This window comes from Sinocyclocheilus grahami, unplaced genomic scaffold, assembly GCF_001515645.1.
Source record: "Sinocyclocheilus grahami isolate Dianchi unplaced genomic scaffold, SAMN03320097.WGS_v1.1 scaffold190.1, whole genome shotgun sequence".
Lineage (NCBI taxonomy): Eukaryota > Metazoa > Chordata > Actinopteri > Cypriniformes > Cyprinidae > Sinocyclocheilus > Sinocyclocheilus grahami.
Window position 1 is genome coordinate 1120949 of NW_015505369.1, and position 20447 is coordinate 1141395.

Sequence of the window (20447 nt, forward strand, 5' to 3'; positions counted from 1 at the left end):
CATTCTCACTGACATTTCCACTCCGAACGGGATTGAAAAGTGACACACAATCTGGACCCATGAGATCGTTTTAAATCATTCAGTCGCAAAGGGCTTGAAACAGCAGGATATTGATCAGAGTCAGAAATATCCCGGTAAGTTAAGATCAAATACTGCATGTTTTTCCCCTGAGTCCTCAGAAGAAAAAAGCAAATGCACGGTCTGTCTTCATTAGGAAAATACGTTTGATTGCGTCTAAAATGTGCACTTTGCAATTTCACTATGAAGGTTTTATTTGAAAAGCTGTTACAAAACAGTAATTATCTATATCACAAACCAACTAAAAGATACAAGTGATACATTCACGTATTTACACAATATTTAGTTTGGCTCTTAATTTCTAGTGAAGCTATAGTTTGGACAGGACTATCATGTTTGTTTATATTATTTTTTTATCTTAGTATTTCTCCTCTCTTATCCCACAAATCTTAGCATACTTAAGTAGCCATAAGATATTTCATTAATTACATTTATGTCAAATATAGACAAAGTTAGACATGAATCTGCATTTGGAATGTTATAAGCTACATTTTCATAAAATGTAATGAATTATGTCAATTCATAAATGCAGGTACAAGTTAAAAAATTACATCACCTTAAAATATATATATTTTTAAAATATTTTTTTATTAGATTAAAAACATATTTCGCTTTTAAAAACTGTTTTGCTTTGACTTTTGCTTTGGAACGCAAATGAACGAAATTCAGTAAGTGAAAGAAGAAATGTAGAAATGTCAAAATGGTGTCTCCATTTTCTCAAAGCAATTAAAATTACTAATTTGTTTGAACATTCTTCTTCTTCTTAATAATAATAATAATTTTAGGTTTGGCGTTTTCTATTGTTTCATATTAACTCATTTTGTAATTATTATCAAAAATAAATAATAGAGTAAATAATATAAATAAGTATTACATGAAAAAGATTAAGTAAAAAAAAATGAAATTGGTGCGTAAACTTCTTTGGCCTCAGAACTTTACTGATTTGGGGGGTGTTTTTCTCCCTATTTTTATTGATTCACTCTTTTGTTCGTGTTCTTCTGAAGTATGACATCAGTCCCATTCCCTCCCCTCGTTCACCTTTTCTAAAAAGTTTTCAGAAGACACAGTGACCACTTTGCCCAAGAGCGAAACAGCTACGAGATTAGGGATTACTTTTCACGATTTCGCATTAGCAGTTACTAATCCCAATTGGGCTAATTGCTTTGTGTGTAAAATTGGTATCTGCAGGGTTCGTGTGATGTATGGGTTTGTATGGCCTGGAGGGTGATGCCCCCTGAATTAGACCACATCCTAAATACACCTCATTAACACGGAGAGGATTTACAAGTTATCTAAAGGAGGAATCAACAGCTATGGCACAATTACAAAGCTTAGGGCATTCTTTGTGTGTGTGTGTGTGTGTGTATGTGCATGTTTATGTGGTTTATGACATTCAAAAATTAATCCAAAACACAAATAAGAAGAGCTAATTGTGGAAACATTCGGGGGAGTAAAAAAAGACAGAACCTCTGCAGGGCCCATACAGGGACAGAGCTGTTTATTATCCGTTTCCATTAAGGCTTCTTTTTACTCCTCGGCGGTGTCGTTTGTCGCAATAGTTCTCAGGGTCTCTCATTCACCTCCTAGATAGTTTATTGATGAGCTTTGACTATTTCCTAACTTTGCATACGTCGGGGAAAGTGAATGCAATGATTACCGTGTCTTTAAAAAAAAAATCCCACTCGCTACTCAAGCTACGATTGTACACCGAGTACATGCAGGCGCGGAAGGGTTGCTTTCGGGTGTGCAATGTGCGAATATGCGAGACGGGCCTCATGGTGCTCAGATAGATAGATAGATAGATAGATAGATAGATAGATAGATAGATAGATAGATAGATAGATAGATAGATAGATAGATAGATAGATAGATAGATAGATAGATTAATGCACCTACTCGACATTAATTTGTACAGTTTAGGCATATACATATGGGAATAGTATAGTAAGTTTGAGATACAAATAACACCGAGTTACATAATGTTTTGTCGATAGACTTCTACATGGTGGCTTAGCAACTAGAAGTTACATTTGCTAAAATCAAAACGTAATATGTAGGCCTACTATCCTTCTTGAGCTAATTTACCCAAGGGACCTGTAAATTCCTCATGATTTTATTTTATTTGCGCTTTAAAATCTCACACCCCTACTGTTGCAAACAGAAAGTAGCCTACTGCTGCAGGCCTTCACTGTTTGCGACTCGTAGGAACAAGCTGTAAAATTAGTGAACAGTGAAATTAGGGTGAAAAAATCCGGCCACGTGGACACGGAGGTCACCTCCACGCGCAGATACGGTGCAAAAGCGCGTGAGTGTCAACAAAAGCACGTGGAGAGTGTTTGCGTTTGTTTTAGCCAGTTGCACCAGGGACCATTTGCAAGTGCACTTAATGCACAGAGCAAACATGTTCTCCTTTTGAATTGATAGCTGTCAACAGGTTGCGTTTTGTATCAGTGTCACGGAGGGCCAGATCTCTCAGGACCTCTCAGCAAACAATCACTCAGGAATATTCAGTAAAAAAATTAAAATAGATTTTTTTAAAAATCAGATTTTCGTGGGAGAATTGCTGTAACATTTTACAACAGTGTCCATGTTACACATATCTATCACATGTTCAGATAATAAAGTAGGCCGAGAAAAAATTGTGTAGAAACCATTTTCACTCAGAAACTGTAAGTACATTTCAATTAAAAAAACGGCAAGTAACATTGAGCTAAACGTGAAAGTTTTAAATTGAAAAACTTAAGTAGTATTTCTTGTAAAACCTACTCGAGTAATCGGTTTGATTTACAACTTCGAAATATATATATATATATATATATATATATATATATATATATATATATATATATATATATATATATATATATTTATTTATTTTACAATCTATAGTAAAAAATAACAACAAAATGTAAAAGCAATTTCATTTCATTCAAATATAATTTGCATTATTCAATATAGCTACTTATGTAAGTAGCGTACTGTAAAACGTGACCTTAGATATTAATCACACTTTTCAGGCCAAATTGCAATGTGAAAACACATAAGACAAAAGAGCTAAAAACTACAAAACACTAAAATGCTTTTTTTCTGAGTGAACTCAAGCCCAGTGGTGAGATTTAAGCAGTGCATCTAACAGAAACAGACTGAGGCAATCCTGCACCAATTGCGTAAAGCAATATTGAGTGAGTTTGAGAGGGGGCGCACAGCATTTGCATGCGCGGACTGATTAGTTGGTTCAAAAGTGGCCTGTTTTCTGTTCTGTGATGGTAGAGGGTCAGTGCTTCTCTAATGGGCCGGTAAAGCGCTGCAAGCGGGGACAGACCGACTAAATACATCAGTACTATCACCAATCAGAATAGGTGTGTTCAACACTGCCTCTCTCTTTCGCGCGCGCTCTCTCTCTCTCACTGCATGTGCCTTCACTTTCTCATTCTCTCTCACTCACTCACTTCACATGCGAGCACACACACACTCTCAGTCCCTGAGCAGTCCTGACATCTCCGCTCACTGTCAATCTGTGTCTCCTTCGCAGGGAATTTCCTTCCAGATAGAGCAACGCTGGAAAAAACATATATTCTGAGAAGAAATTACTATTGGAGACCAGTTGTTTATTTCCCAGTTTCACCAGTTTGCTCGGAAGGGCTCAGGCGGTGGAGCAGAATGCCTCAAAAAGGTGAGTGCGCATGTTCAAACTTAAAGTTAGTTGTTAGTCTGGGATCCAGAAGTGATCCATCACATTTGTGTTTATTAATGACATAAAGGTTATTATTAGTGGTGTTGCCAAGTCATAAAAATAAAAACGTGCTCGCCTTATTAATAGTTTATGTTAACTCAAAAACTAGAGCAGCACTCTCAGATGATGCTATATTTTTTCTGTCTACTTTTTAGACAGAATCTACTGCTGTTCGGACAGTAAACGTGTATCTGTGAGAGGCAAGAGTTAGAAGCCACATTAGGCCCGAACAGTGTTTTTTTGGGGAGCACGGGAATGCAATGACCCGTTGAGGAAAGGTGTCAGTTTGATTCATCAGCCGAGGGCCTTCTTAAAGATTTGCCTGAATCTCACGAGGGCCTGCTTGTTTAATATTGTTTATTCTTTGCATTGTAAGAATATTCATATTTAGAGTTTTTGTAATTGCAAACGATTTAAAAAAAAAAAATAGTCCAGATAATAAAGTTCAGAATATTGGACTAATGCGCCGTCAAGACTAAAGCTTTTCACTTTCATGTTAAATATGTAGTCTGAAGATAAACAGCAATATAATGCCCGAATGAAATGAACAAAATCAAATTATTTAGTAAGTTATTACATTTTATTAACTCAAAACTAACCATCACAGCGGACTCGTTTATTTTATCCAGCAAATATTCACCAGGCCTACCTATTCTACTGGTGTTTCTATGGCATTATAAACATTCACTAAATAAATGTAGCTCCAAATAACAAAAGATTTCCCCGTCGATGGCAGTATAAGATGATTAGGGCATGTTAATGTCAGATCTTTCAAAACCTCCCACTGCGCTTTTGTACACATCCAGATGCATGTCTGCATGTGAATGATGTTTATGGAGAACACTGTTTCCTGAATAAGCATGTTTAATTAAAGCTATTGTAGTTAAGGATTACACAAACGAAAGAAATGCAGATGAGATCCCAGTTAACCTCATAAACAACAACAACAGCCCGTACACGAAGTTAGATAAATCATTAACGGGACCACGCAGAGTCTCAATGCACTTACAGCTAGAGCGAATTAAAAGAGCACAACATAATTAACATTTTACTGTGATTAAGAGTGATTAAGAGATTGAATCGTCACATTAGGTTTTAAAGGTATTTTGCATGGCGGGTTGTTTCCATTTCACGTACCTTTTATATATATATATATATATATATATATATATAACCTATTTTTAAAGATACGATACGATTGATGAAGGCACATTTTGTACTAATGACATGTTTAATAACTGGCAACCTCTCGACAAATTCTTTATTTAAAAATTAAATTAAACTGAGAAAATTATAAAACATATTTGAATTGCAAACGTAAATATGAAAATGTTTCTATTTTGTGGTAAACTAGGAAAATGTAAGAGTTAATGTGTAACGTTAATAATGAAAATAACATGTGAAGAAACAAATCAGCAAAATGTTGCAGGAAAAAAAAAAACGTTAGAACACTTAATTTAAGTGCAAAACAATGCCTATTAAAGTTAGTTAAATTTACTGTTAAGGTAAAGTTTAAATGTTAAATGCACTTTTCTTTTTATGAGGCACTAGTTCTTCAATCTTGGGAAGAGGGCGAATGGAAACGGACACACCGGTTTTGTTATTTCAGCGTCGGGAGAGAAAATGAAACGAAAGACTTTCCTTCCCCGGGCCCCTTTTTTAGCAATGTCACTGAATAGATCCTTTATTGCAATTGTTTTTTCCAATTGAGCACCCTACTGGGCTGTTGCATCCTTTTACAACCCCTAACAACCCACACCCGTTACACAAACACCTCCAGATATTTATAACGCGAAATTACTTTTCTATTTCCCCAAACCCCACAAACAGAAGCACGCATTGGGGTTCGGGCACCGGGGTCATGGCCGTCAGGAAAGTGACAGTGGATGTTGTGTGTGTGTGTGTGTGTGTGTGTGGATGGTCGTCTGGGGGGCAGGGTACCCTCGGCTCTTTGTATTCGGGCAAGTATTGGTACGTTTGGTGGGAGGTTGTGTTGCTAGTTGCAGAGGCCGAGTTGTGCTGGCTGGGTTTGGGTATAGAAGGTAAAAGAGGCGCATTGTTGAGCTCCAGCAGGCTTTGTTAGAATCCTCTCACCCCCTCCAGTTCTCACTTTTCAGAGCACTGATGCGAAGTAGACAGCGTGTGTCACTGTGCACTTTTGACGGGAAGATCTAAAGAGGAAGGTTGAACATAATTTTTTTTACAGACCACCAAGAAATTGAGAGGGAAACACTATTCTATTTCTATAGTGTATATTTGACTTTACTTTTATATTTAATAGCGCAGATTAAGTTTTTCTATTTTATGTGGCAAAAAAAAAATGAATAAACAAATGACAGGTGCAAAAGGCTGCGTATAAAGTACGATTAAAAGTTAAAAATATGCATATTATATGCATTTATAATAGAACTGAATACAAGTCATTCGCACTAATATGACTCTTTTGCTCTATCTTAGGAATGCTCTAAATAGTCAGACGCAAATGAAGGGCTAAATTGTTTTAATCGGACAGTCAACTCTGTTACCAGGCAAGTTTTTAACGCTGAAATTCCCCTAGAAAGGATTATTCCCAAATACATCTTTTGACTCTATGCGCTGAGATGCATCGGCCGTAAATGCAGCGCCGTAATTGTTGCAAAACTGAAAAAAAGAAAGAAAAAAAAAATCTGGATTTCAACACTAACCCTATTTATTTTCTTTGGCATAAACAGAATACCATAACCAACCCACGTGGGAATCAGGAGTGGCGTCCATGATGCAAAACAGTAAGTGCAATTCTTATTAAGCCCCTCATGTGTATTTTCTTTTTAATAATAGCTGTTTATTCAATGGCTGACTGTTTTATTCTCATTTACGATTCAACTTTAATTGCATTGCGTTTCTGACGGGGAAATATTTATATAAATATGCGAAAGTTTGAATTTGGAAAATTGTGAGGCAAGCCTATTAAATGGCGAATATTTTCCTCCAGAGAAAATTCCAACACTTTTCTATTATTCCGTGTTGATATTTAAAAGAAAAGCTGAGCGGATGCAAACTGCCTTTTACATATAGGCCTATGTCGTGCATAAATAAATGACATGCTGATGGGGGAGGAGATGTTTATTTCTGCTTGAGTTGGTAACAAATAAATGCAGCTCTGGCTGGATTCATGCAGAAAATAGTTGCCAACTTCCACAGAGCTAATGCACGAAACGGGACACATGAAACAGTTGGATGATTCCAGGATTTTCCGTGCTTGCTTGAGGGGGGGAAAGGGAGTTATGTTGTTCTGTAAACGGCACAGCATCACTTAGTTCACGCATTTGTCTCTTACTGTAGGATCAGAGGTCTGATATATGATAAATGCTTCTGGAATTATTACTATACAATTATTATGTATAGATTGGTGAAATATAAGACAGAACTCAAATAATGAATAGTAAAATATATGTATAGATAAAGTGAGAAATGTGTCTTTTATATATATATATATATATATATATATATATATATATATATATATATACAGCCAACTGCCCCATGGTATTTAGATATATCTATTGTAAATACATATTGTATTAAATGGAAAAGTCAAGATTTAAATATTTATAGCACATATATATATATAAAGTTCCGTAAAGTTGTGAACTACTTTATATTACACTCAGACACACGCACAATTTAACCCACATGGGGCCTTCAGCTAAAGTGCACTAATGTCTCTGTTGTGTTTTTGTTGCACAACACATTAAAAAAATACATGTATGCTACAAATACAAGATAAAGAGGAAACATAAAGGCAAAACCAAAGTCAATCACTTAGTCAGAAAAAAAACCGAATAAAGTCTATGCCTCTGAATGACCCAGAGTTGTGTGAATTTATCAAATAAACTGAACTTTATTATAAGATGCAGTTCCGTTAACTACCTTTAATATATATATATATATGCTTTTAAATGCATGCAACATAATTTTTTTTTTAAATAAATCTCCAGTTTGGCCTGGAGGAGATTTAGGATTGATGTTCTAAATTCACAACATATGTTTATCTATTAGTAGGGGAGCAATAAAATACAAGTCTCATTATGACTGCCACCAGGCCAGATCTACAGTCCTACACTTTGGGGAATTATATGTTTATTAAGACTTAACCTTTGAACTGTGAAATGACAGGCCGGGTCATGGTTCTCTGTGATGGTGTCATCAATCAAATGGATTCATTTGATAAAAATGCACGCCTTCTTACCTTCAAGAGTCTATTAAATCCAACTAATCCTGGAATTATTGGTGGATTATTCCACTGGATTTGGACAGATGATCACACGTTTGTTGTGCAGCATCAGTGCTTAAATAAATCAGGTTCATTCAAATGAGTCCAGTTGGATGTGGTATTTAAATGAACAGGCTTTATTCATGACATGACTTAATCACCAATGGCTCAGAACTGCACATTTTCACCTTTTCCAGATATTTAACATTTAGTGGCTTTTTTCAATGGTGCATTTCCCACAACAGGACAGTAGCAGATGTGTGGGGTTTGTTACAAACAGTACGACGGACTGAAAAGAAAAAAAAGCTTTGTCAGTTTTAATATGTTTAGAAACACGCACGCCCCTGTCCTCGTACCCGTGCATTGCCCTATAGCTAGAAATAAAATGAAGCCTCCCTTGAAGGCAACAAGAGCAGGATCCAATTTTGTCTGATATCTAAATGCAGACAGAAAGGGTCATTTTATCATGCTACTATTTGTCGTGACGATGCGTTTTTCAAAAGCAGAGCAGTGTCATATAAAGTGACAGTCCTGCCACAAGTACTTCAGCTGATCTTTTCAATGAGCCTTCCATGCATGATCCGAGACGACCTCCGCCTATTTCCAGAAATTAAGCTCAAACTTGACGTGCAGCTAGCTTTATTCTAAAGACAAATGTCAGAGAGTCTCATCATATTTTCCCCCCTCTTCTTCTATATTTGGAGCTTATTTATTGCTTAGGAGCTCGGGCTCCTGCAGTCAGATGAGAGAGGAGCAGAGCGCTAGAGTACACACACACTCCAGGGAGGCTTTTCGGAGGTTTCAGTTTTTTTGCTCGCTTTGAATTGACTTTTCATTGGACTTTCACGTCGCATCAAAATACACCGAACTGGTATGCGCTTTTCAAATTCTTCTGAGCTTTGCGGGTCCTGCTTTGCTTTAATATCTAGATATTTCACACATTGCTATTATGATGGAAAGTATGCTGCCGTATGCTTGGTCTCTTTCAGACTGTCTGTTGTACTTGAATGGCAATGGGTGCTTATTTATTAGGCATCTGTTAGAGTGGTGTGAACGAGAGTTTCCAAACACTTGCGGAAAGCTTTTCTCTGGAGGACAATTTGATTATGAAAATTTCAGATGTTCAGACTCAGGTCATTTCATCAGCCGATTGTGTGCGTCGATTGATTCAAGCCAAGTGCATGACATTCAAATGTTGATTTACAGGGCATAACGACTTGTGTAACAGCATTCAAAACTGTCAGTTTAACAAATGCAAAACTTGGCTTGGATTAGATAAAGTTTATTATTTATTTTTAAAAATAATGACAAAATTTCATTTGTTGGTCACACAAAATATATCCCTTGTGAGGACAATTTGATTATGAAAATTTCAGATGTTCAGACTCAGGTCATTTCATCAGCTGATTGTGTGCGTCGATTGATTCAAGCCAAGTGCATGACATTCAAATGTTGATTTACAGGGCATAACGACTTGTGTAACAGCATTCAAAACTGTCAGTTTAACAAATGCAAAACTTGGCTTGGATTAGATAAAGTTTATTATTCATTTTTAAAAATAATGACAAAATTTCATTTGTTGGTCACACAAAATATATCCCTTGACTGAATCACCGTTGAATTTTTAAGGGTCAGATCAGATAGCTTAACAAATGCACATTTGAACTTTTTTCCATTGTATATTTAAGATATTTTTTAATTTAGAGGCTCTTTATTATTCATTTAAAAAATGCAAGCTTCGTTTGTTGGTTACGCTTATTTGTGTAATGTATTTAATGTGCAATTATTTTGTAGTTATTGATTACACTGACATAGTATATTATGTAACATTGACATTGAAAATCCAACAAAAGACTCGTCACTCGTCAGTAACACTGATCAAAGAAAAGCTCCAAGAAGTGGTGCTTTATTCTGGACAATGGGACACCTATTGAGGGAATGTTTTCGAGGGGAAAGACGAGCCAATTTGTTATGTCTCCATGTGCCACAGGTCACAGTGGCGTCAACCAGCTCGGCGGGGTGTTTGTGAACGGCAGACCGTTACCGGAGTCCACCAGACAGAAGATCGTCGAACTCGCTCACAGCGGAGCGCGACCCTGCGACATCTCCAGGATTCTGCAGGTGACCGTGAAGCCCATTTGTACATCCACAAGCTTTATATGTCCTAGTGGAATAATTATTCTTAGTTACAAGTCAAATCATGGTCACATACAATCAAATAGTACAGGTAAATAAAATTGATCACAACAATACATACATAATGTATTCAAATATTAAGCATGTGCTATGCATTTGTATTGCGCAGTAAACAAACAAGCACTAACGTAAAGTGTGACCCCCATCGCAATGAAATCATCCTAGCAATTTTAAGGCATATTTTCTGTGTTCATAGACCCATGATGATGCAAAAGTCCAACTGGACAATAAGAACGTAAGCGTATAACTGTTTGCAGTACATTACATTATTTCACTTTAGTCTTAAATAATGTATGTGAATTGTGTATATTGCTGTCCATTCAGGTGTCCAATGGGTGTGTGAGCAAGATTTTGGGGAGATATTATGAGACCGGCTCCATCCGACCGCGAGCCATCGGAGGCAGCAAACCGAGGGTAGCGACGCCTGAAGTGGTCAACAAAATAGCACAGTACAAGAGGGAGTGTCCCTCGATCTTTGCCTGGGAAATTCGGGACAGGCTGCTGTCTGACGGGGCGTGCACCAACGATAACATACCGAGCGTAAGTGCAAATAATGCTTCATTTGCATCATTTAATTGTGCAATTCTTAGGTCAATAAAAAAATTTTCATTGACAAAATAGAATCATTTTTTTGCATTGTAAGAATTTACAGTTCATAAATACAAATAGCATTCATGGAGGGAGCTATAATAAAACAATATGCCATTTTAAGGCTGGAACACACAGCAATTGACTGACGGCCTGCTTTATACCTTTCAGGTGTCGTCGATAAATCGAGTCCTACGCAACCTGGCTAGCGAAAAGCAACAGATGGGTGCAGATGGCATGTACGACAAGCTGAGAATGCTCAACGGACAGACCGGCACGTGGGGCACACGCCCGGGATGGTACCCTGGTACGTCCGTGCCAGGACAACCAAATCAAGGTGAGACAGTCTAAAAGCAATAAGAGCATCACTGTCAGCAGCAAAAATTGGAATAACAATATCATATAAACTACAAAAAGGAACAGCAACAACAAAACAACTGCGTAAATAAATAAATAAACAAACAAATAAATAAATGTTGTTGTTTTCATATTTGAAATATTTTAATAATACAATTATTAATTATCATAATATTAATAACCATAATAATAACAACATATAGACAACAAAAAGGCACAGCAACAACAAAAAAACTGCATAAATAAATAAATCATTTTTTTTCATATTTGTAATATTTTAATAATAAAATTATTATTAATGATAATATTAATAACCATAATAATAACAACATATAAACAACAAAAAGGCACAGCAACAAATTTTTTTTTTAAATTTTTAAAACATTTAAAAAATAGAAATTAACAACAACAATATCATCCATAATAATCATAGTCATCATTATTTGTATTATTTTATTACACCATATTGTACTATAATTATACCGAATTGATATGACAATATTCAATATAATAAAGTACAATCTATATATTATACTATTTTTAATTAATAAAGTAAACTATACAGTATATCCATATAAAGTATACAATAATGTACATATATACATTATTATTAATTTAGCATAAATACTATGGTATTTTAAGGAACACTTTACAATAATGTTTCATTTGTTAACAATAGTTAACTACAAAGGTTAACATGATCTAACAATGAAAAATACTTCTAAAGCATTTATTAATCTTATTTATTGTTGGTTTCAACATGTACTCATACATTATTAAAGTCAAAAGTTATATTTGTTAATTTTATGCAATGGACCTGAGCTAACAGCAACTAACAATGAACAGTTACATTTTTATTAAATAACATTAACAAAGATGAATATATACTGTAAGAAATGTATTGCTCATTGTTAGTGAATGCATTAACCAATATTAACTAATGGGACCTTGTTGTAAAGTGTTACTGTATTTTATTATAAATTCACAGAATTATTTTATTTGTTTTGAAAAAGTGTTTGAAAATATATTAAAAAAATATCTTGCAGTGATTAGGTCTATATCTCAATCCATCTGGAGACACATTAGAATATTATACAGAATGTAGAATAGCGTGCCATTAGCAAACTTTGATGGGGAAAGGCCACTCATTAATTGAGGAGTTAGTGCTAATTAATCGCTCATTTCAATACGGCTCCTGTCTGGCTCTTGGATTTGTGTAACTAGGAACAACTACTAAAAATGGCAAAACACAACAAAATTACTTAAACTTTAAAATGTAAAAACATTCAAACAGAAAATCTAAAGATAAAAAGTGATTCAAAATATTATAATTTTATACCTTTCAATTCTTTTTATTTTTTTTTACAGAATTGCGAGATATAAACAGACAGAAATGTGCGATATAAACTTCCAATTGTGTCTTATACAGTCAGAATTGCGAGATATAAACTTGCGGTTGTATGAAAATGTCAGAATTGTGAGCTGACATTTTTCCTCAGAAATGGACTTTATAACTTGCAGTTGTGAGCTTAGAAAAAGTCGCAATTATCTTTGAAATGTTTATATTCTGTGGCAGAAACGAGCTTCCATTTCAACCAGCTAGTCACTACAGGTGAAACAGTCTGGAATAGACTTGTTCTGATTGGAGAGACTTCTCTAACCCATCCTAAAGCAAGGAAAGGTCTTTCAATGGTCATCTCCTGTTGAACGTATAAATCCTAACTGGCGTTTAACAGGCCCGGCCTGGGGTTCTTTGATTAATGACAGTGGTGTGTAGAGGTTAACATACTGAACTGAAAGCTCTGTTGACTAGATCCTTGTGTTATACAATGCTGAGCACTGCACGCCTCTCTTTTTGTTGTTCCTTTCCAATTGTGCCCTCGGGAGAATTTGAGCCTGACGAAAAAGGCCTGGCAGCCCATCTCTGTCTGCACAGTTTAATGGTTCCCCTCATTCTTCTGGTGGTATTGTGTCATAGAGAAAAGCAGCTCTCTATTCAAGTGTTGGTGGTCACCTCAATAGGTCCCTGGACACCCATATGGTGAATAGCACTAAGAATCCCTATACATTATATGTGCTGTGTTTGAAAACACCCAAGAGAGCTTGAGGATGATTCAATGTGTTTCTTTTGGTACTTTGTTACGGAACTATGCAGATGATGCTGACAATTCCTGCCCTGAGTCTAGAGGCGTATTCACAACAAATACTAATTCTATTCTATTATAAAATTACAAAATAAAATATTTGATCTATTTTCTGATATTTTATTTATTGTTTTTTTGTTTGTTTGATATTTATTTGTCAATTATTCATGCAACTCAGTTATGCAAGTAAAATAAACTATTATTATTATTATTTGGCCAATGAATTGAAGCAAAAAAATAAAATAAATGAATGAAAATCTACTTAGAAATGGCCTTGGCAACTAACTGAAATAGATACATTTTAGTTGAAGTACTAAAATAGCTGTAACTAAAGTTTAAATAAAAATAAAGCTATATAGAACAATTAAACATAATAATAATAATGACAAAAGCACAGGTAACACTTTACAATAAGGTTCCATTTGTTAACATTAGTGAACTGTATATTATTTAACATGAACTAATGAAGAAAAATACTTCAAATACATTTATTATTCTTCGTTAATGTTAATTTAAGCATTTACTAATACATTATTAAAATCAAAAGTTGTATCTGTTAATACTATTTAATGGCATTGATCTAACATGAACTAACAAAGAATAGCTTTATTTTTATTAACTGATGCTAACAAAGATTAACAATCATGTAACAAATGTATCGCTCATTGTTAGTTAATGCATTAACTGACATTAACTAATGGAACCTATTGTAAAGTGTTACTAAAGCACATAACAATTTACTAAATCTTGAGCTAAAATTCAAATTAAAACTATAATATAAAATATGAATAAATACTATAATATCATATAAAATAACACTGCTGCAACATGGTGTGAATAAACCCAAGGTTATGCAAAATGTGGTCTGTGTGATCTACACAGATTCTACAATTATTTCATCTTTTTTTTTCTGCAGATGGTTGCCAGCAACAGGACAACGGAGGCGAGAACACTAACTCCATTAGTTCAAACGGTGAGGATTCAGATGAGACTCAAATGCGCCTGCAATTGAAAAGAAAACTGCAAAGAAACAGAACGTCGTTCACTCAGGAGCAGATCGAAGCGCTGGAAAAAGGTGAGCATCACGTGTAAGCATTTGCAGCAAATGTCTCTCATACCCAGCTGAGGTACACAGAATAACACGCTTTCACATCGGTTTTTAGAGTTTGAAAGAACCCACTATCCAGATGTTTTCGCAAGAGAGAGACTTGCAGCAAAAATCGACCTTCCAGAAGCTAGAATACAGGTGAGAACATTAGTGCAAATTTGAAACCATGGCAACTACTGCACGTTCACTGTTACTATTGTTTACATCTGCTGACCTTCTCTGTGTTGCAGGTATGGTTCTCAAACAGAAGAGCGAAATGGAGGAGGGAAGAGAAGCTGAGGAACCAGCGACGACAAGCCAGCAACTCCTCCAGTCACATTCCCATCAGCAGCAGTTTCAACACAAGCGTCTACCAGGCAATCCCACAACCCACCACTCCTGGTAAATGGCACACCACAACCTAAAAATATAAGGCATGCAATAAAGTCTTGACACCAAGACCACATTTTGGTAACACTTTAGAATAGGGAACACATATTCACTATCAACTAAGAGTTTTCCCTGAACAAACTCCAATTTGCTGCTTATTAAAAGTTAGTAAGGTAGTTGTTAAGTTTAGGTATGGGGTAGATTAAGGGATACGGTCATGCAGGATAAGGCATTAATATGTGCTTTATAAGTACTAATAAACAGCCAATATGCTAGTAATATGCATGCTAATAAGCAACTAATTAATAGCGAGAATTGGTCCTTAAAATAAAGTGTTACCCAAATTTTCAAAGCAAACATGTATAACAAGATTTTAGATCTCTTTTACACAAATATTGCATATAACAGATGTCGGATGTAGAACGATTAATTAAAAGTATCCAAACTTTTATTAAAGAACAATGAAAATAGCTTTGATGCTAATTTTATCTATACTTGTGTCATTTAGTAGCATCAAACTTGGCGTGCAGAGGCGTTCTCTTTTGTTAGATTAATTTCCTTCTGAAATAAGTCTGAATAATAATAGGTGTAACACTTTTGTGTCAACTATTCACATGGGCCTCAGTGTTGTCATTGTTAACTAAAACCAAAACTATAAAAAAGTGGCAATCGAAGTTGAAATAAAATATAAATATCAGTTTAAAAAGCACTTCAACCATAATGAACTGTTTTTCCGTAACCAAATTAATTTTTTGAGTATACAAAACTCCATCTTTTGGTTACACAAATATTGTTCAACATCTGTTGGATATAGAACAATTAAGTCAAAGTATCCAAACTACACTCTAAAAAATGCTGGGTTAAATACAACCCAGTGCTCGGTAAAATAGGGACAAACCCAGCAATTGGGCTGTTTTGATTAAATGTTTAACCCAGCCTTCTGGGTAGTAACCCAACCACTGGGTCAAAACAACCCAATTGCTGGGTTTGTCCCTATTTTACCGAGCACTGGGTTGTATTTAACCCAGCATTTTTTAAGAGTGTACTATTAAAGAACAATCATTTAGCTGCATTCAACTTGGTGTGCAGAGGCTTTACATTTTGGTAGATTCACTCCAACTATTATAATCGGTTTATTCCATAACCAAAAGATGACGTTTTTGAGTATAAAATCCAATATTTACTCGATAAAATGTATAAACCATATGTAAACCGTGTGATTATTTTTGTCTTTTACCAGTGTCCTTCGCAACAGGGTCAATGCTAGGCCGACCAGACACGGCTCTGACCAACATGTACACAGGTTTGCCTCCGATGCCCAGCTTCACAATGGCCAACAACCTGTCTATGCAAGTGAGTAGCGTCACGAACACTTGTTTCCTCCTCTACCCTTGATAATGCTTCCTTAAGTGTCTCCCATTCCATCATTTAACTCAAACTCCTCTGTGTTATAGATACTAAAAAGCTAAATATTTATATACATATATTCTTGTTTTTTATAGCCAAGCCAGACATCTTCCTATTCCTGCATGCTGCCCACCAGTCCGTCCGTGAATGGGCGAAGCTACGACACATACACCCCCCCTCATATGCAGGCACACATGAACAGCCAAACAATGGCAACTTCTGGTACCACCTCAACAGGTAGGCAGAATAAGTTCATTGTGCGCTTAACCAACTCGCCCTGGATCAAATGCACATTTATACTACCGTTCAAAAGTTTGGGGTTAGAACGATTTTTGATTCGCTAACAGCGAGGATGCATTAAATTGATCAAATGTGACAGTAAAAACCTTTATGATAATGATACAAAAGATTTACATTTCAAATAAAAGCTGTTATTTTGAGCTTTCTATTCATCAAAGAATTTTGACAAAATTGCATCACGGTTTCCATAAAAATATAAAGCAACGCAACCGTTTTTGACATTGATAATAATAAAATGTTTCTTGAGCAGAAAAATCAGAATGATTTCTGAAGGATCATGTGACACTGAAGACTGGAATAATGATGCGGAATATTTAGCTTTACCATCATAAGAATAAATTACATTTTTAAATATTTTAAAATAGTAGACTTATTTTAATTTGTAATAATGTCTCGCAATATTACTGTTTTTACTGTGTCAAATAAATGCAGCCTTGGTGAGCATAAGAGGCTTATTTCAAAAACATAATTAGAAAAAATTATAAAATCCTCTAAAAGTTTTGAACCGTTTTGAATGGTATATGCATATGCTCTTTTACCAATTTACTGTTCACATTAAATATGCATTGCCGTAAAATTCTGTTAAATTTTTAATGCATGATTTTGTGTATATATTAAATTGTGTTTCTGTTTTCACCCATTTTATGTACCGTTTTTGTTCCTTAACTCTTAAAAATAAAGGTTCCAAAAGTTTTTTTTTTTCTAGCTATGCAAGAGAAGAATATTTTTGGGTTCTCCAAAGAACCTTTCACTGAACAGTTCTTAAAATAACCATATTTTTTTACTGTGAAGAATATTTTTTTTTCCATTTTAAAGAACCTTTTTTGCAATGGAAAGATTCCATGGATCTTGTATGCTTTTCATGGAACAATCAATGCCAATAAAGAACCTTGATTTTTAAGAGGGTTGAAAAAGCATTAACACTTTTTGAAAAAAGAAAAGAAAATCCCTTTCATTGTCTAATTTTAACTTCAATATGTCTTGAATCATTACATCACAAACCTGTTTGTTAAAGTGCATAAAAAAAATATGATAAGACCTATATTCTGTCTCTATTTATAGGACTCATCTCCCCTGGAGTATCTGTCCCTGTCCAAGTTCCCGGAACTGAGCCAGACATGTCTCAGTACTGGTCAAGATTACAGTAAAGAAAAGAGTTACTTCGCCCTTTGACCTTTCCACACAGAGACTAAGAGAGAACCTGGACCTCTGCAGCAGTATTTCCACAAACACACACAAACAAATACCAGGACGAGGAAGCGTGTGGACTCTTGTCACGGTCTGGAAACTTTGCGGCACTACCTTTAAGAGGAAAACTAGACGCTAGAGAGACTTTAAAGGAACAAAAACAACAAACCTCTGCTACATCCACATTTTCGGTCTCCATTTTTTGTTGTATTTGTACATTGGCATTTATAAGAAAAGATGAAAAGACAATTCAACAGCCAAAACTATGTCGGTGTCGCATCCATTTGAAATGGCGGAGCACGATACATTGTGACTGTTTTCTAATATCAGGATTACGGATCGGACTTCATACAGGCCCATATCAAAGAAGTGAAGCAGAAACACACCAACAGGAAAATCAACCCACAACGACTTCAATTAACGACACTATTTTATCTACAAAAGGAACAACAGCCATTATGTAAATGACTGAGTACTTTATAATTATATATGAGGGTTTGGAGCTGGGTAGACTGATTCTGAGGCTGTTTGTGCTTGATCATTTATAATTGTGACGTCAAGAGGAATGGAAAGTTATAATACGGCAGACTTTGCCATCAAAATAACATTCATCCATTTTGCTACTGTCCAATTGTACGTATTTGATTCCCCTAGAAATTTCCTCCTGGAATTATGGCGGAAAACATACATATATTCTCACATTTACTGTCCCCAAGAAAAACAAATCTATAAATGTTTTATACAGATTTTCATGCATCGTTAAAAAAGGAAAAAAAAAAATTCTTTAGGTCAGGTACAAGTTGTCTATTAGGTATAGCTGTATTATAGTGTCCTACGGTCAAATAATTTTGTGAGACTAGAAATATTTAATTCCAATAATTATGATTAAAAATGCTTGACAGAGTTAAAAAAAAAAAACGTAAGTGTTTGGCAGTTGTTTACAAGTACATATCAGACTTTAACCATTGTTGATTGTAAAAACAGACCAAAGCCTTTGTATTTCATCTATTACACAACAATCTTAATCTTCTCTTTTTTTTATCGTTAGTCTTGTGTTGCTATACATTTTGTAAAGGAAAACAGTTGTTTTACATTCTAGTACACTGGCTTATAGGCTACGGCTTAATCACGCAGTCCTTTATTTATGATCGACAACCATTTGTGGTTTTAAAAACATGTTGACATCTCTTGAACTCTACGTTTTTGTTGTGTACCTGAGACACGGACACTTGTAATGGTTTTTGTGTCAGAGCAATGCTTTGGAAAACGGAAGGTCTACCCTGTCTTGCAGATATTTCAATTTCACTTTATTTAAAAGCTTTCTAAATGTATTTTGTGAAAACTATTAAAAACATTTTGTACAGTAGCCTACACGTCGCTTTCTTCACGATTTTCCAAAATGCTAAACTTTTAATACGACTCCTATTGAAAATGAACATCATTTTCAGGTAAAATCACTCAGTAATTAAAAACATTACTACCCGTTTAAAGACACACCAGCATGTCAAAACCCCTCTCTTCTCTCCACATACCTCATAACCAGCAAAGAACTCGTGAACAAAGGCACCAGCCGACTCCACACAACTCAGACATCACAAAAACACACCACAATAGAAAAGGCCTATGCCATTCAACACTGCCAGCTCTTGTTTTGGTAGAGTTACGATGGTCTAAAAGGAAGAAAAAAGCGAGTGAGCATGGGGGGGAGGCGAGAGAGGGAAGAAATGAGAAGAATAAAGCGGTCCGAGCGAGCAGAGGGTGAGATGAAGTGATTGTGTGGCAGAATGAGTTATTTTGCTTCACTTGCTGTCTCAGCGGGAGGGACGCCGAGGGAAAGTGTCCATGTGGAAGGCTTTTTGGGGTGGTAGGTTGGTCCTGATGTTAGCTGGGTCAGGTAGTGGCTTATGGGACTTTCTGGACAGGTCTAGTCTCACTCAAACACACCTACAAAGACGGCAGTGGAAGTGAAAAGAATGGAGAAACCTCAAATCACATCTAAAGTTATACTTGTTATATTTCACTTCTAACAAAACTAGCGTCTTATGCGTGCAGTTTTGGGCTCAAATTAATTGAAAAACTATGTTTGTTCTTAAAATATATTCATGTCACACCACGTAACTATTTGAGCAGACTTATCACTCTAATAGGCTAAACGTAATTATAATGGCAAAAAGTTGACTGCATATAATATACAGTATATTTAAAAAAACTGTAAACACTGATAACTATTTATGAGCAATGAAAATGAGGCTATGAAACATTAACGTGTGTATATAAAACATACCTGTCTCATGAATATGTGTGACCCTGGACCACAAAACCAGTAATAAGGGTCAATTTTTAACATATCATGGTTTGTTAGGATAGGACAATATTTGGCCGAGATACAACTATTAAAAAAAATCTGGAATCTAAAAAATATCTAAATATTGAGAAAATCACCTTTAAAGTTGTCCAAATGAAGTTCTTAGCAATGCATATAACTAATGATAAAACATTTTTGATATATTTACAGTAGGAAATTTACAAAATATCTTTATGGAACATGATCTTTACTTAATATCCTAATGACTTTTTGGCATATAAGAAAAATAGATCATTTTGACCCATACAATGTATTTTTGGCTATTGCTACAAATGTGCCTGTGCTACTTATGACTGCTTTTGTGCTCCAGGGTCACATAAGCTTTCACAAGCAGATTTATTCAGAAGCAGAAATTAATAATT

At 35.3% G+C, this 20447-nt stretch overlaps 1 protein-coding gene across 6 annotated transcripts; it reads left to right on the top strand.

Moving 5' to 3' along the window:
- The first annotated feature begins 10 nt into the window (after window positions 1-10).
- LOC107594744 (paired box protein Pax-6-like) lies at window positions 11-18638 on the top strand. 6 transcript variants are annotated; one of them, XM_016284915.1, is made up of 13 exons: window positions 11-134; window positions 3611-3751; window positions 6523-6576; window positions 10054-10184; window positions 10456-10494; window positions 10584-10799; window positions 11019-11184; window positions 14265-14423; window positions 14512-14594; window positions 14687-14837; window positions 16066-16178; window positions 16328-16469; window positions 17595-18638. In XM_016284915.1, the coding sequence occupies exons 2-13, from the start codon at window positions 3739-3741 to the stop codon at window positions 17678-17680; spliced, it is 1353 nt and encodes a 450-aa protein (XP_016140401.1). In that variant the 5' UTR covers window positions 11-134; window positions 3611-3738; the 3' UTR covers window positions 17681-18638. The 6 variants fall into 6 exon arrangements, with proteins under 6 accessions (XP_016140401.1, XP_016140402.1, XP_016140404.1 ...); XM_016284916.1 differs by lacking the exon at window positions 11-134 and adding an exon at window positions 3357-3437; XM_016284918.1 differs by lacking the exon at window positions 11-134 and adding an exon at window positions 6269-6339 and having other exon boundaries at window positions 3524-3751.
- The last annotated feature ends 1809 nt before the right edge of the window (window positions 18639-20447 follow it).